This window comes from Rosa chinensis, chromosome 1 (genome assembly GCF_002994745.2).
Source record: "Rosa chinensis cultivar Old Blush chromosome 1, RchiOBHm-V2, whole genome shotgun sequence".
Lineage (NCBI taxonomy): Eukaryota > Viridiplantae > Streptophyta > Magnoliopsida > Rosales > Rosaceae > Rosa > Rosa chinensis.
Genome location: NC_037088.1, coordinates 26,804,293 through 26,819,475, shown reverse-complemented (window position 1 = coordinate 26,819,475; position 15,183 = coordinate 26,804,293). Strand labels below are relative to the sequence as shown.

The following is a 15,183-nucleotide window of genomic DNA, read 5'->3' as shown; positions in this document are numbered from 1 at the left end:
GTTGAAATTGGGTAAGTGGTCACGGCCCCTTTTCAATATGGGCAGGGTTTTTTTTTTTTTTTTTTTAATTTAAGGTTTTTACCTATTAAAGGCTGAGATTTTTTTTTAAATACTCACTATTTAGGCGCCCTTATTCCCCATCTGGGGATATTTTCAAATAGTTGATTGAGTATTTCAAATACTTGAGACAGTGTATAAGAAAGAAATTGTTGGTTTAGTCACGAGTAGAGGTGGCAAACAGGCCGGCCCAGCCATTTTAAGCGGGCCTAGTCGTGCTTTGTGCCGTGCTTGGGCCGGCCCATTTACATAAACATAAAGCCCGGCCCGGCCCATGGCCCTAGCCCATATCGTATCGGGTCGTGCTGGTGCCGGGTTAATAACGGGCCGTGCTCGTGCCTACCCACTATAAAGCACGATTTTAAAATCTTAATTTAAACAAATAAAAATTAATTTTATTTAACTATTTAGAAAATTAAAATAAATTAAGTTTTACAATGTTTTTCTTAATCTTAGCTTTTTAAGATTTGATTTCTAATAATTTTTTATATTCCACTATAAGAAAGAAAGAAAAAAAAACTTAAAATATATTGTTTTTAGTATATTATAGTGAGATTAATCTTTATTAATATAATAAAAATTTAATATCTATTATTCTTTCCTTCATTCTATAGTTGTATTATTATGAGATTAGTCTTTATTAATAAACATATATTTAATATTTAGAAAAAATACTTATGTCAAAACAAGGATATAATGTTTTGTTTCATTATTTTGACAATATAAAAGAAAGCATTGGTGGAATTGTCATGAGATTTTAAATAAAAATGTCTCATATTCAAATCTCATCATTGTAGTTTTTTAATATTTTTAAAAACAAAATGAAATTTTGTGTTTGTAATTGGCCAGCCCACAATATATCGTGCTCGGGCCGTGCCAGGCCCATTACAGGCTTGGGCCGGGCTGGGCCAATGGGCCAATATTCTTAGGCCTAGCCCAACCCGTTATTCTAACGTACTTGGGTCGTGCTGGGCCACTAACGGGTTTGGGCCGTGCCGGGCTGCTTTTAAGCGTGTCGGGCCCATGCCGTGCTCGTGCTCCTGCTTAGTGGCCCGTTTGCCACCTCTAGTCACGAGGAAGCAATACGTTTAAAACAAATATTTGTTTCCATAAAACAACTTGGCGATTAAATGTAAAATAATAAAATTCGGTTTGTAAATGAACCATCCTCAAGGATCCCTTTTTGAATAGTCTTTTCACAATTATACGATGATCATACGGTCAGATCCTCACAGATCGCCTTTAAGATCATCCTCTCAAAATTATATGAAGATCCAATAGTCAGATCCTCACGGATCGCCTTCTGAATCGTCTTTTCACAGTTATACGATGATCCAACGGTCGGATCCTCAAGGATCGCCCTTAGGATCATCCTCTCAAAATTATACGAAGATCCAATGGTCGGATCCTCATGGATCGCCTTTTGAACCATCTTTTCACAATTATACGATGATCCAACAGCCAGATCCTCATCCTAGACCACACAAAGTCATCGTAACACTTCTACGATCAATACATCAAATCTACAACTATATATCAAATTACGATGGCTGAAGTTAGCTCTAGCGGCGACCGAAATTCACAGCCAATCTCCGGTGAGATTGCTGTGTTAAAATGAGAGAGAAGAATCGCAGAGAGGAGAAGAGAAGTGAATAGGGTTTGGGTAAAATTTAGGTACCCGTGGGTAATACCCATACCCACCCATTTCTATAATGGATATTTCATAAACTACCCATACCCACCCAAAATTCTTAAACGGGTACCCATACCCATGAAAAAAATACCCAAACAGAATAATTACCCATGGGTACCCATACCCATGGGTTAAAATGCCATCCCTACTTCGATCAAGCTTGGCTTTTCCTCTCCTTTTGCTTCGGGTACCTTCTCTACACTTCTCTCTTCATTCGAACGATAGAAATTGAGCACCGTGGTTCAAGGTTAAGCAACTAAGCGTCTAAATGTTTGATAAGATTTTTATTTTAGCATTCTTTCGCATTAACTTAACGAATTATTATTGTGTTTTACGATAAATATACAAATATCATTTAGTCTAGTGGTATAGTCTTTCCTTTATAAATTAGAGGTTGTGAGTTCGTCGCGCGAAACACTAATTATAGTATTTGAGTTGTTTACCTGATAAAAAAACCTGAAAAGAATTTAATACGATAGGACATGGTCTAATTTTAAATTTTGAGCGAGTTGAGAGTCTTGTGAGACACTGAGAAACTGGAGAAGGGTTTTAGGAACGTGGATAAAGGGGCTTCGGGCTTGTGAGTCGTAGTGTTGTGGGGGAAACGAAGTCGTTTTGGGGAAAACCCCATTTAAAAGTGAAAACCAAAAATGAAAAATTATTAGAAGAACAACCTGGTTGGTTTCTGTCTGCTCTGTCTCTGTTTCTGTTTCGCCGCCGCATGCTGCTTCTGTAAGTAGCAAACTCAATTTATCTTGTATCATGGTTCTAGTGAACTGGGTTCGACGGAAGCCTCCTTCTTCCTTTTTACATTTTCTTTAGTATGATCCCTCCATTCTTTTGTGTTTTCTGTTCCTTTGTTTACGGTTTGCTTAGGCTGAAGCTTCACTCTAGGTTTCTTTCTACTGATTAACAAGTTAACTTCTATCCCAAACACCCAGCACTGATTACTGATTCCTTCTACTTTTTTCTTTTTCTAATTAACCTTTTAGGCTTTTATTCAAAACATAGATGAACAATTGAATTAGGCCCAACACATAAAACAAAATTCAGTTGGCAATTGTGGGACAACCCTTTGATTTTTTTTACATCTTTTTGGGCATTCGTTTGGAATATAAGTACAGTCCAGGCTATTTGTTGATGATCAGAATGCCGCTTTTCGCATTTGCTTTTATCTTGAGTTGTAAACGCCAACATTATGCTACTATATTCACTTGCTGCTCTTATGTTTCTGAGATATTTTGCTTTGTTGTGTGTAGCCTGAACCACTGATTCCAGAAATCCGCATTCCAAAGTCTGAAGTAAGTAGATAAAGCAGGAGACATGAAGCTGGATGTGGATGTGTTGAGATACCTCACTAAAGAGGATTTCAGGGTTTTAACCGCTGTCGAAATGGGAATGCGAAATGTAAATGTCCCTCTTTTCTTACTTTTTTTGAAGTGTTCTTAGCCCTGTGTTGAATCTTTAAACCCTTCCTTTTCTTTCAGCATGAAATCGTACCCGCTGAACTGGTGGAGCGTATAGCTGCGCTCAAGTATGTTTCTTGATTTCAGATTTCTTCTTTTCACTTCTTGAATTTCAAAGCGTCCACCCTTTCTCTAACTCTTAGCAAATCGTTTTATATGTAGGCATGGTGGCACTTACAAAGTTATGAAAAATCTGCTCAAGCATAAGCTCTTGCACCACGACGCCTCTAAATGTAAATTTAATATTCTCATTCTAAGTATAAAGTATTATTGTTTTGATATTTTCTCATTTTCCTTGGTCATTGTGTGCCTCCAGATGATGGGTTTCGGCTAACGTACCTTGGTTATGATTTTCTTGCAATTAAGACTTTGGTCAACCGTGGAGTCTTTTCAGCCGTTGGTCGCCAACTTGGTGTTGGAAAAGAGTCTGGTACTTTTTCTTTCCTTCTTATTATATGTAACAGATGCTGGTTTTGAGGTTCTGGTACTCATAGCATTCCTTTTCTTCAAGATATTTTTGAGGTGGCCACCGAAGATGGTACAGTGATGGCAATGAAATTGCACAGGCTTGGTAGAACTTCTTTCAGGGCTGTCAAGTCTAAGCGTGATTACTTAAAACATCGTAGCAGTTTCAATTGGCTATACTTGTCCCGTCTTGCTGCACTCAGAGAATTTTCTTTTATGAAGGTTCTTTATCTCTATCTTACGTCATTTTTAGTTTTGTTTGTTGGTCCAATTCTGTGTATATTATGTTGATTTTGACTTTACACTGTTGCTCTGCTTGAGCAGGCTTTAGAAGAGCATGGTTTTCCTGTTCCAAATGCAGTAGATTGTAACAGGCATTGTGTGATTATGTCACTAGTACCAGGCTACCCCCTGTAAGCTTCTTCTTGATAAAATAGGAATGCCATATTACTGATTGTACTTGGCAGATCTAATGTTTTTCTAGTACGTTTCCTTTGGAGCTAGCTTGCTTAAGAAAAAGAAAAAAAAGAAAATATTGATCATGCTCCTTCGTGGATCTATGGAGCTTACCTTCTGTTCAATATAGTGTGCAGGTGAAGCAATTGGAAAATCCTGAGACAGTTTTCAATACTATCATTGGGCTCGTTGTTCGTCTGGCAGAACATGGTTTGATTCACTGTGACTTCAATGAATTTAACATTATGGTATGCATTTTGAGGCAGTGGCATTTTATGTTTGCACCCTTTAGGTTGCGTTGACTCTATATTCTTGTATCTTAAAAAATAAAAAATACATAATCCTCTGATTGTTAAAACATGGGTCCTGCCTTTGGGCTCTCACTTGGCAGCGATACATGTGATAATGAATTAATATACATGGATCAAAAGGCCTGCTTTACTTACCATTTTTCAGCACATTGGCAAACTTGTAATAATTTATGAATTTCTCTTCTGTTAGATTGATGATGACGAGAAGGTTACCATGATTGATTTTCCCCAAATGGTCTCTGTATCACATCGTAATGCACAAATGTAAGAAGCTGTTTCTTAATAAATTCCAGTCATGTTCTTGCACTTCTTATTGTAAGTTATGATCGTTGACTCTTAGCATGATTTTTATTCCTGGCCAGAACATTTGTGCTCATCATATATCATATCTCATTCAATGAAGTTTCATATTTCAGGTACTTTGATCGTGATGTGGAATGTGTCTTTAAGTTTTTCAGCAAGAGGTCAGTAATCTTTTTGTAGCAAGATGCAGTTGCCTTTAGCATTCTGAATGTTTAAATCATTGTGATGGATAGTAAGAACCAAAAATCATTGTTGGCTGAATTGGGAGTAATAGTTGTGAATTTATGATGGGGTAACAATTCATGTTAAAGACTTAAATTGACCTTTCTGGTTGTTATTTTTTCTTTTACCGGCTTTCAAGATCATGGGTATAGGTGGTTGAGGCTTACTTATTCATAGATGTCTATAACGTTGAGTTTCAATTGTGATGGTTAGGGAAGAAAAAATAATGTTTGGGTTAGTGGATCAGCCTAGTTTATTATGATTCTTAATTTATTTGTCTTCTTTTCAGATTCAACATGTCTTTCCATGAATGCACAGCTGATATTGATGGAACAGCAGTAGACACAGATGATAGTGGCAGGCCTTCGTTTACTTCAATAGCGAAAGATACTGGTTTTTTAGACAAGGAACTTTCTGCTAGTGGGTTTACTAGGAAGGATCAGGAAGAAATTGCTAAGGTATTGTGTTGAATGAAGCATTGTACAGATTGTTTATGTGAACTGAGCTTTATCGCACATAGAATGCTATAGGCTGTTGGATATTCTTTCAAACTCTCATGCGGCTCAAAAGGAAACCAATATTTATTTACTTTCGCAAGTTATTCCAATCTTTTGGAAAATCATCTGATGGGATATTTACTGTTATGTGGGTTTTCTTGTTTGGCCAAATTATAGACATCTGTGACTAATGATGTTCAATATCACATCATTACATGCAGTTTATTGAAGGAGGGATCAAGAAGGATGCTAATTCTGATGATGAAGATACAGAAGACGATGAGCACATCTCTGTGTTAAATGAAGCAAACACAATGGGTGTTGATTCACTGCATGTGGCAGATCAGGTACATCTTTCTCTTTTTATTTTTATTTTTTAATAAACTCTTTTACATTCTGTTGATGTCCAGAAGAAAATTAAATCCGAGTCCCAAGTTGTGGTCTCAAGTAACTACCTTATGTATAGAATGAAGATTAGCGAAATCATAACTGTTTGTATTTGCAGAGTGAACTAGAAATTTCTTGTACTTATTGCTTATATAATATTTTAACAAAATGTATAATTAAACTGTCAGGTAACTAATTCAGGAAATACATGTGAAGCAGAGGGCAATGTAATTGGATCATCCAATACATGTTTGCACTTATTTGGGTGCTAGTTGCATCATCCAATATATGTTTGCACTTATTCTTCTTTTGTAATTGGATCAGACGTTACAGCATGATGAGCAAGTTGAACCAGAGGGCAATGTAAGAACATGTGAAGCAGGTCCCAGCAGTGAACCTGAAAATGAAGATGGGAGTAATGAGGTAGATCTTGAATTTATTTTTCTTCCTACAAAGACTTGGAACTTAGCATTTATGTAGGACTTGGAGTGTGCTGTCAATTGTGGCATGTTACATTCAGGGCTTTTGTCGTAGTAATTGTAATACCAAGATGAGCAAACAAGTTTGAGTAGATCCCAAATGTGGAATGGTGTGTAATAATTGTGATTTTATCCTTTATTCAACTTCCTTGCCTTACTGTCTTTTTTAATTTTCACAGGAGGGAGATAATGAGACAGTTAATAATGACAATGATGCTGAGCTGGAAAAACGCTTGAACAAGGTGAGGCGACGTGCTGTAACAGCAGCCCGTGGAGGACGAAAAACTTTTGCATCCAGAAATACCTATAAAGACAAGGGTGGTAAATCCTCTAACAGTTCCAAAATCCAGAGACAATTAAGTAGCTGGTAGAATATGTAAAGTGCCACCACAAAATCCAAGATGCCCACACAACTGAAGTGTAGAAGATATCAACTAGAGTTGCATACCAAATGGAGGTTGCACGCAGAGCACGGACCTTCTGCTTGCGCCATATGTATGACAATCTTTTTCTTATAATGATGATCATGAGATGCATAAGTTTCCATCAGTGTAACTTTTGTAGTCCTTGGCAAACAAGGGAGAATAGGTATTTTAAAAGGAATTTTTAACTTCTTGAGCACTGTGCCTGTATGATCCGCTTGTGTCGTGAACTTGGCCAGATGGTCGGGCTCCATATTCATCTTTCAGGCAGTAAAGATTTCAAAGATCGACAAAGAAGTTTCAAGGAGGCATTGTTAATGGTTTTCTGTAGCCTCCCCAAACCTAGCTTAACCCTGACTCAGTTTCCAACCTCCTTCATCACTTGTGCTCCATGGGCTTAAATGAATCTCATGGATCCTATTCTTGATAGTGTAATATACTCAAAGCAGTTCATCTAATAATATGCTTAATAAGAGACTCCAGTCATAAGGTTAATTTTTTGCCGCATATTTTGTCATGTCAGCTATCATTCTTCAATTGATGCCGAGACCTCACACTTAAGCATTGGGATGTCATCTGCAATCTTTGCATGTTTCCCAATTAGCTTAACACATTATTATCAGTTGAAAACTAATGCTAGCTCAATATTAATGACCTTCATTGGGAAAATTGGTGCAGGAGGACTATTAACTGATGCAAATGGAACTTAGGCTGAAGGGCTTTGGTATGAATATTGTAGCTGGTAATGCTATTGAGGCAGCTCTTTTGGGGATTATATATCGTCTGTTGACTGTGTTGGAGACTGGTTCTAGCTAAATTGTGGTAAAAGCGACTGTGCCACCAGTCACCACTGCAAGATGTTTAGTTAGAAACCCGGCCAATTCCTCTTTTCAGCTTACTTGATAGTTGAACAACTTATTGTGAGTTGGGCGCGTGAATTGAAGGTTTTGTTGCCAGTGACTTCCAGCCCAAGTCATGGAGTTTTGACTATATTACTAGTTACTACCCTACTACCCTCTCTAGTTCCAAGCATTTGGCAAGAGATTTATGCCATAAATGTTTAGATCACAGTGGTGCTACGATTGAAGGGTTCACTGTTAATACTGGCACTTATTGAGGCTGAGACATGGGGGGTAACTCTCTTAACTGACAATGACTGCTAATCTGATCAATATTGACAAGTGATTCCGAGAACCTGGTTAACCCGGTGAAGGCCTTCATGAGCTTCACCTTCTCAAAATTATTACTAGCTCAACATTTGCCTACACTCATTAATTGCCAAGCTATTTTTTATGGTTTCGAGATTGTGCAAGATCTACAGGGAATTTAACATGGTTGCTGACATTCTCACCAAACGCAGCTTTGGCACTGAATTGTTGGAGTCAATTGCATACCGCAACCCCCTCCAGTTGAGTTTGCTATAAGATTGACTGTCCTTTTTAGTCTGTTATCTGTTTATACAACTATATTGCAACTTCTATAACAGCAGCCATAGTGATGACTGAGAGAACAGCTGTCTTGTAAGCTTGAATAGTACGTCCATTAATCGCTATCTATATTAATTAAGGACTCTTAATTAGGCTAAAATTAGCGGCTCACTAGCTACTCTGGTCCTTAATATAGAATGAGCTAAGAACGTTGGCTCACTATTCAGTCTCTGCATTGTTTTTTGTCCTCAAATTCTTGCTATTACAGCTGAAGAATCTGTTTACTGCAGTCTGTTCAACTAAGCGCCATTTTGTTCTCGTATGACTTGGTGAAATAGTTAATGGCCTTTCAGGCAAAGTAATGGATCAAAATTAAGACTTGAAAACATATTCATCAATAGGCATTGTAAGTGTGTAACTAATCTATGATTGCAGGCTGGAGGCCTCTCAGGGATTAGGAAGTGCAACAAACCGAACCAATGTCACTTTCATACTGATCAATTACATCACTTCAACAGCACAGGAGTCCTGACTAGAACCTATATAAAAATCTATGATTGCAGGCTGGAGGCCTCTCAGGGATTAGGAAGTGCAACAAACCGAACCAATGTCACTTTCATACTGATCAATTACATCACTTCAACAGCACAGGAGTCCTGACTAGAACCTATATTAAAACCTTGAGTGAGATATGTCCACAAAATGGGAGTATGAGTATCCCTTATCACCTATTCCACCTGATGTTATCGACAACAACTATTGTTTAGTTCAGAAGTGCCAACTTTTAAGCAAGCTCAAGAACTGTTTTTGGGGTTGATGCCATTGACATTGCATGTTAACAACTTCAGTCTTAAACAAACTGCATTATGTGAGAGCTTCCTAGAATTCTCGATGTTGAAATGGAAAATTAAGCCTCTTGACTGAAACTGATGTAGAGATTCGACTTAACTGGAGTAGGGTTAATGCAAATTCGTTTGGATCATCTGCTGTTTTTCTAGCTGAGTGCATATTAGCAAGTCTGCCCGCGCGATGCTGCAGGTTTGGTTTTTTTTTTTTTTTTTTTTGCTGAATTTTATACGTAATAGAGTGATATTAATCATAATCTAAGATACTAACTGAAACTACTATTATTTTACCCGAAATTGTAGATTTACATATTTCCGGCTGGTGTTTTAACTGAAATTGTAGATTTAACCGAAATACGTAAAGCTGGTGTTTTAACCGAAATTGTAGATTTACATATTTCCAAAGTGGAGTAAGCAGAAGCTGTTATGTAAATCAAGCTTGTGTATTTACAATTTTAAAAAAAATGAATATTCTAACCAAAACTGATCTTTATATACTGATTAAATAGTGGTTGGTTTTCACAAAAATATCCAACACTTTTAGTTCGAACCAATTTTTCTACATGAGTACTTCACGTGTCTTCCGTCGGTTCGTCTCATGTCGAGGCCTCTCCTGCGTTAGTGAGCAGTTCATTTATTCTTGGATGCGATGGGCTGTCACTGAAATGTGTGAAATGTAGGTGATGGTTGTTTCTGAAGTAGAATCTTATCAAACAACAAAATATAAACAGCAGCAGCCTATGAAAAATAAGAGTAATCGTTGTTTCTTAGCTCTGCATACTTAATCTGCCTTTAGTTCTGCACCCTTTTTTTTTTGTGTATCCATGCAATTAAAGTGGAAGAAAATGAAGCTGGACCCTCCAACGTTTCAAAAACTAAGTTACAAAAAGATTTTCACAAACAGATCATATGCATTGCTTATTTGTAAAGCCTAAATGTGCTCAATTAAACTAATGGCTTTCCCAATCAACATTTTATTAGAAGAGGTATGCTCCAAGAATATATTTACTGGTAGTATCATCACATATCTCACTTTCACATTTTCATAAACAAGTTATGAATCAAAGTAAGGGTTCTCCCCACTGCAATGAATCAAAGCTCATGCAACTACAGCTCAAGTTTCCCCCAATTCAAAACACAAAGGAGCTAGACCATAAACAAAAGTAATCAAACACAGAAAGAGCAGTCTAACTTTATTTATGAATTGGAAATAAAATTTATGATTCAAAGCTAATGCTTGCAGTCAACCAATACGATTTCCATGAGCAAAAGTAACTTGAACACAGTAGAACAATATAGATTCCCTTTGCAATTGATTTCTGTATCTTTTGAACTCATAACTCAAGGAAACCTAATCACTGAAACAGCTACTAATTAATGCATTAATCAATTTAATGAAACAGAAACAAAGTGCATCTATACAAAAGCAAGGACAGAAATCATCTTACAATGTAAACTGCTTTGGCCGGCCATTTCTTCCACCAATAGTCGTGACAATTATATGACCCATTTCTGTTCCTTTACCATCTACAACAGTTGCTTCCATTTCCTGTCAAAAGAAAAACAGAACAAAGAAGTATACATAAATAACATATTCCACAATCATGTAGGAGCCTATATTCAAATGAAACATTGAAATGACAAAGATTGAGCCAGAATAATAAGTGGGTATTGTTTACCTTGTCATCCTTAATTTTCATGTCATTCATCTCACTGGGCAAACTATTGATAGCAACTGTAATTCCACTGTGGTATCTTAATCCAGATAAAGGAGCCACACTTACGGAGGCCATGAGCACAATCAAGAACTGTGATAATTGTCTTTTAGATTCCCTTTCTTACCTCAATTAAAATAAATCAATAGTTTACCTGCAGAAAACATACAAACATGTTAGCATTAATAAACAATACAAATTATGTTAAACCATTATGGCCAACTCTTGAGATGCATCACGGGTGCAAAGAACATGATATAAAATCCCATTATCAAATAGACATAAAGCAGGATAAAAGGATATTTAAGATGGCCGATGCGTTATAGTTCCTTTCGTTCTCTGTTGGTGAAAGGAGTTGTATGGATATCTAAAAATTAAAGATTAGATTGAAGACTGAATGAATCATGCGGCAGCTTAATGGACAACAAAAGGTGCAATTAAAACGATGTTAAAGAAAAAATTAGAGCTCAGAAGAATTGAGCAAGCACAAAACGAAGGCAACGACTTCCGAGATGTCAAATGGAATCAGCAAAAAAAATAAATAAATGTTGTAGTATATATATGTTTATATGTCTATCTCATGTATAAAGAGGGATGCTTAAGTGTAAAGATAGGAATAAGTGACTTGTATGATAAGCTTTATGCCAAAGGGGAACAAGCATGGTTATCTCTATCATCACAGCCACAATGCCACATGAGAAAGCTAGAAATGGAGCTGTCATCCAAGTTGTATTTCATTCTTTAAGCATCTCACATCTCAAATGTATTCCTATAAATACCTCCTTGAATGAGATGAATAAACACACTTGAAAACTCCATTCTCTCTTTGGATTACTCTCTCTCTCTCTCTCTCTCTGTGTTTCATTTTATAGTTGTACTTAAACACGTTATCAGCACGAAATTGCTCTAGAATTAGGATCGAAGTTGAAAGGAGAAGAGGTAGTTCATAATCCAATCGAAGCCATTTTTTCAAACTTACAAAAAACCTCCAAACCCTAGCTCATATCAAAGCCCTTGATTCAAGAAGCCCAGAACCGGTTTCAGAACCCCCAGAACCGGCCGGAAACCACCCGAACCGGCTGCCGGAAGTTCTGAACCGCTGCCCGAGTGCTGCCGAGCCCCTGCCGAAGTGCTGCCGAGTGCTGCCGAGCCCCTGCCGAAGTGCTGCCGAGCCCCTGCAGAGTGCTGCCGACAGCCCCTGCCTACCCCCTACACAGCAGCTGCCGAGCATCTGCCGAGGCCCTGCACAGCAGCTGCCGAGCACCTGCCGAGCCATCTGCCGAGCATCTACCGAGGACCTGCGCAGCAGCTGCCGAGCACCTGCCGAGCCATCTGCCGAGCATCTGCCGAGCCATCTGCCGAGCATCTGCCGAGCAGCCTGCCTAGCACCTGCGCAGCAGCTGCCGAGCTGCTGCCGAGCAGCTGTCGACACATCTGTCGACAGATCTGTCGAGCAATTTTCCGGCGACTTTCAGAACACTTTTCCGGCGACTTCAGACACTTTTCCGGCGACTTTTTCCGGCAATTATTCCAAGGTATTATTTACTAAAAGTTCCCGTTTTTGAGTTTTTACTTCATTTTTCCTCTCTTTCTTTTTCTCGGGAACTTACAATTAAAAGCGGAATTACCGTAATTCACGCTAAACGAACTAAGAGCGTTTGTAATCATGAACTAAGAGTGTTCATAATATTCGGACTAAGAGCGTCCGCAAAACATCATTGTTTTGGTCTAAATATTATTGATTTTAGCTTTCGTGGAAGTTTTAAACTCCGAAACTAATATATCTTCTCTTATTATCTTCAGGATGTCGAATGAACCTAGACTCGACTTTCAAATACTTGACTCAACGGGTTCGGAATACCATAGTTGGGTAACCGACGTTGAGAACCACCTCACTTCAAAGGGAATATTGCCCATAATTCAAGCTCCTGATCCAGGCCTTGTGTTCCAACGAACACCTACAAAGCATGCACAAGCTATTATCTTGATGCGGCGCCATATGGATAAAGCACTCAGATTAGAGTACATGTCAATCAAAGATGCAAGAGACCTATGGGTAGCGCTAGAAGAGCGTTTTGGCAATATCCAAGATACCCTCCTCCCTGACTTGAAGGTTCAGTGGAATAATATACGCTTCTCCGACTTTAAGTCTGTTGCTGAATATAACTCGGAAGCTCTTCGCCTCAAATCCATGTTGAGGTTCTGTGGAAAGCCTCTCACAGAAGAAGAGCTAATTGAGAAGACTCTCTCCACCATTCCCGTCTCAGCAATTGTGATATCAAAGCAATATCGCACCGAAGTCAATGCTGGACGAATTACAAGGTTTAATGAGCTTAGTAATCTTTTGTCGGTAGCTGAAAAGCACGACAACATCCTTGTAAAGAATTATCATTCAAGGCCCATCGGAACCAAGAGCGTCCGTGAGGCAAATTATAATGCACCCAAAAGAGGGCGCAAGCAGCAATACCCTAATAACAGGGGACATGAAAGGCGTACGGGCCCAAATAACCACTCCAATAAAGAGAGAAACCGCAACTTTAAAGTGGACACACGTGGTGGCAACTCCACACGTGGTGGCTTCACACGTGGTGGCAACTCCACACGTGGGAGAGGTGGATACGATAACAATAAGGGCCGTGGAGGTCGCATCATAAGACGTGGTAGTAGCAGTAACCCTCCTAGGGAATATCCACAACGTGGACAAACTGCACCTCCAATGAAAGGAGGCAACCATAATGACGTGTGTCATCGGTGCGGATCAATCGAGCATTGGTTCAAGCAATGCAATGCAAGTACTCAACTAGCTGCAAGCTACAAAGAGTATAGGCAATTCAGGGAGCAAGAAGCCAACCTTGCCGAAGATGAAGAGAATGAAGATGTCAATCTCACCATAGAAGACTTCAAAGCTAAACAAGTGCACGAGGATGCAGCAGACTTTGATTAAAATAGTCTTTTCTATTTCCCAATAATGGCAAACGTGCCTTAATCAAATTGTATTGACTCTCTCTCATGTGGCGTACCCAATGAAGTATGATGTCTAGGAAAGTAATTGAGATCAAGGTATTTAAGCGAGCCTCGCTCCACCAACATCTCTCTACTTTCCTGGTCATATTTCATTGGAATTACCAAACGGATTGAGCAATTACAATTTGTATATGTTTGATTGTATTTTGGAATAGACTTTGGGAAACCTTGATGTAATCATTGGTTATTTCCCTTATTAATAAAGTATCGCATTCAATGTCATGGACATGTGTTAATATTCCGAACTTTATTCTTTTTCAGTATGTTTTCCGGAGAAATGGAATGCCTTCTTGATAGTGGCACCACACATACTATATTATGACATAGGCAATTATTCTTATGGATGACGCCTAGTCGATCTTCAATAACTACGATGGCAGGATCATCACAATTGATTCATGGTCGAGGACCAGCTCAATTCTTGTTGCCAAATGGCACGAATATTAATATCACTGAAGCTCTATACGCTCCTAGGGCTGGAAGAACCCTATTGAGTTTTAAAGATATAAGAGCCAATAATTTTCATGTGGAAACACATTGTGAGAATGGACAAGAGTTCCTTTGCATTATCTCTAATAACTACGGAAATAAACGAGTATTAGAGAAACTTATGTGCCGCTCTAATGGATTATATGCAACCACTATCAGAGTAATTGAATCCAACCATGTTATGAATGAAAATTTATGGGATTCTGACACATATAGACTTTGGCACTACCGTTTAGGTCACCCAGGTCGAGATATGATGCTCCGTATATTAAAAACTTCACACGGACATCCATTCTTCAAAACGAAAAGAAGTACGAACCAAAGATTGGTCGAAAGAACTACTTCATATCATTCGTTTTGCAAGGCTTGCTCTTTAGCAAAGGTAGGATCGAGACCGTCCTATGCAAAGGACACTAAAGAAAATATACCATTCTTGCAAAGAATACAAGGTGATATTTGTGGACCTATTCAACCAACTTGCGGACCATTTAGATATTTTATGGTGTTGGTTGATGCATCGACACGCTGGTCGCATGTCATGCTATTATCCACGAGAAATGCTGCATTTGCTAAACTCCTAGCACAAATCATTAAATTAAGGGCTCACCACCCTGATCATCCTATTAAGTCAATTCGTCTTGACAATGCTGAAAAGTTTACATCAAAAACTTTTGATGATTATTGCATGTGCATTGGGATTGAGGTTGAACACCCTGTACCTCATGTACACACCCAAAATGGTCTCGCAGAAGTTGCCATTAAAAGACTTCAAATGGTTGCTCGAGCATTGGTTATGCGCACCAATCTCCCTATTTCTGCTTGGGGATATGCAATATTGCACGCAGCTGTGCTTATTCGTCTTAGACCCACTGCCACCCAACCATTTTCTGCCTCCCAGATGGTAACTGGGTATGAGCCCGATGTC

At 38.5% G+C, this 15,183-nt stretch overlaps 3 protein-coding genes across 5 annotated transcripts; 2 read left to right on the top strand and 1 right to left on the bottom strand.

Annotated features, from left to right (window-relative positions):
* Nucleotides 1-2,327: 2,327 nt before the first annotated feature.
* Nucleotides 2,328-6,923, top strand: LOC112182789 (serine/threonine-protein kinase rio2). Of its 3 annotated transcripts, none has more exons than XM_024321333.2 (14): nucleotides 2,329-2,482; nucleotides 3,010-3,157; nucleotides 3,238-3,284; nucleotides 3,379-3,449; nucleotides 3,533-3,646; nucleotides 3,728-3,903; nucleotides 4,006-4,094; nucleotides 4,268-4,385; nucleotides 4,639-4,712; nucleotides 4,865-4,912; nucleotides 5,263-5,431; nucleotides 5,692-5,817; nucleotides 6,191-6,280; nucleotides 6,516-6,923. In XM_024321333.2, exons 2-14 carry the CDS (start codon nucleotides 3,074-3,076, stop codon nucleotides 6,705-6,707), a joined length of 1,398 nt encoding a protein of 465 aa, XP_024177101.1. In that variant the 5' UTR covers nucleotides 2,329-2,482; nucleotides 3,010-3,073; the 3' UTR covers nucleotides 6,708-6,923. The 3 variants fall into 3 exon arrangements, with proteins under 3 accessions (XP_040369054.1, XP_024177101.1, XP_024177100.1); XM_024321332.2 differs by having other exon boundaries at nucleotides 6,182-6,280; XM_040513120.1 differs by lacking the exons at nucleotides 6,191-6,280; nucleotides 6,516-6,923 and adding an exon at nucleotides 6,046-6,185 and having other exon boundaries at nucleotides 2,328-2,482.
* A 2,608-nt stretch (nucleotides 6,924-9,531) lies between these two features.
* Nucleotides 9,532-11,068, bottom strand: LOC121051796 (shaggy-related protein kinase NtK-1-like). The gene is made up of 3 exons (XM_040515149.1): nucleotides 10,710-11,068; nucleotides 10,479-10,579; nucleotides 9,532-9,690 (listed from the first exon to the last, which is right to left on the bottom strand). The coding sequence occupies exons 1-3, from the start codon at nucleotides 10,821-10,823 to the stop codon at nucleotides 9,627-9,629; spliced, it is 279 nt and encodes a 92-aa protein (XP_040371083.1). The 5' UTR covers nucleotides 10,824-11,068; the 3' UTR covers nucleotides 9,532-9,626.
* Nucleotides 11,069-12,249: 1,181 nt separating this feature from the next.
* LOC121049166 lies at nucleotides 12,250-13,689 on the top strand. Its single transcript, XM_040505764.1, has 3 exons — nucleotides 12,250-12,280; nucleotides 12,549-13,496; nucleotides 13,581-13,689. The coding sequence occupies exons 2-3, from the start codon at nucleotides 12,550-12,552 to the stop codon at nucleotides 13,687-13,689; spliced, it is 1,056 nt and encodes a 351-aa protein (XP_040361698.1). The 5' UTR covers nucleotides 12,250-12,280; nucleotide 12,549.
* The last annotated feature ends 1,494 nt before the right edge of the window (nucleotides 13,690-15,183 follow it).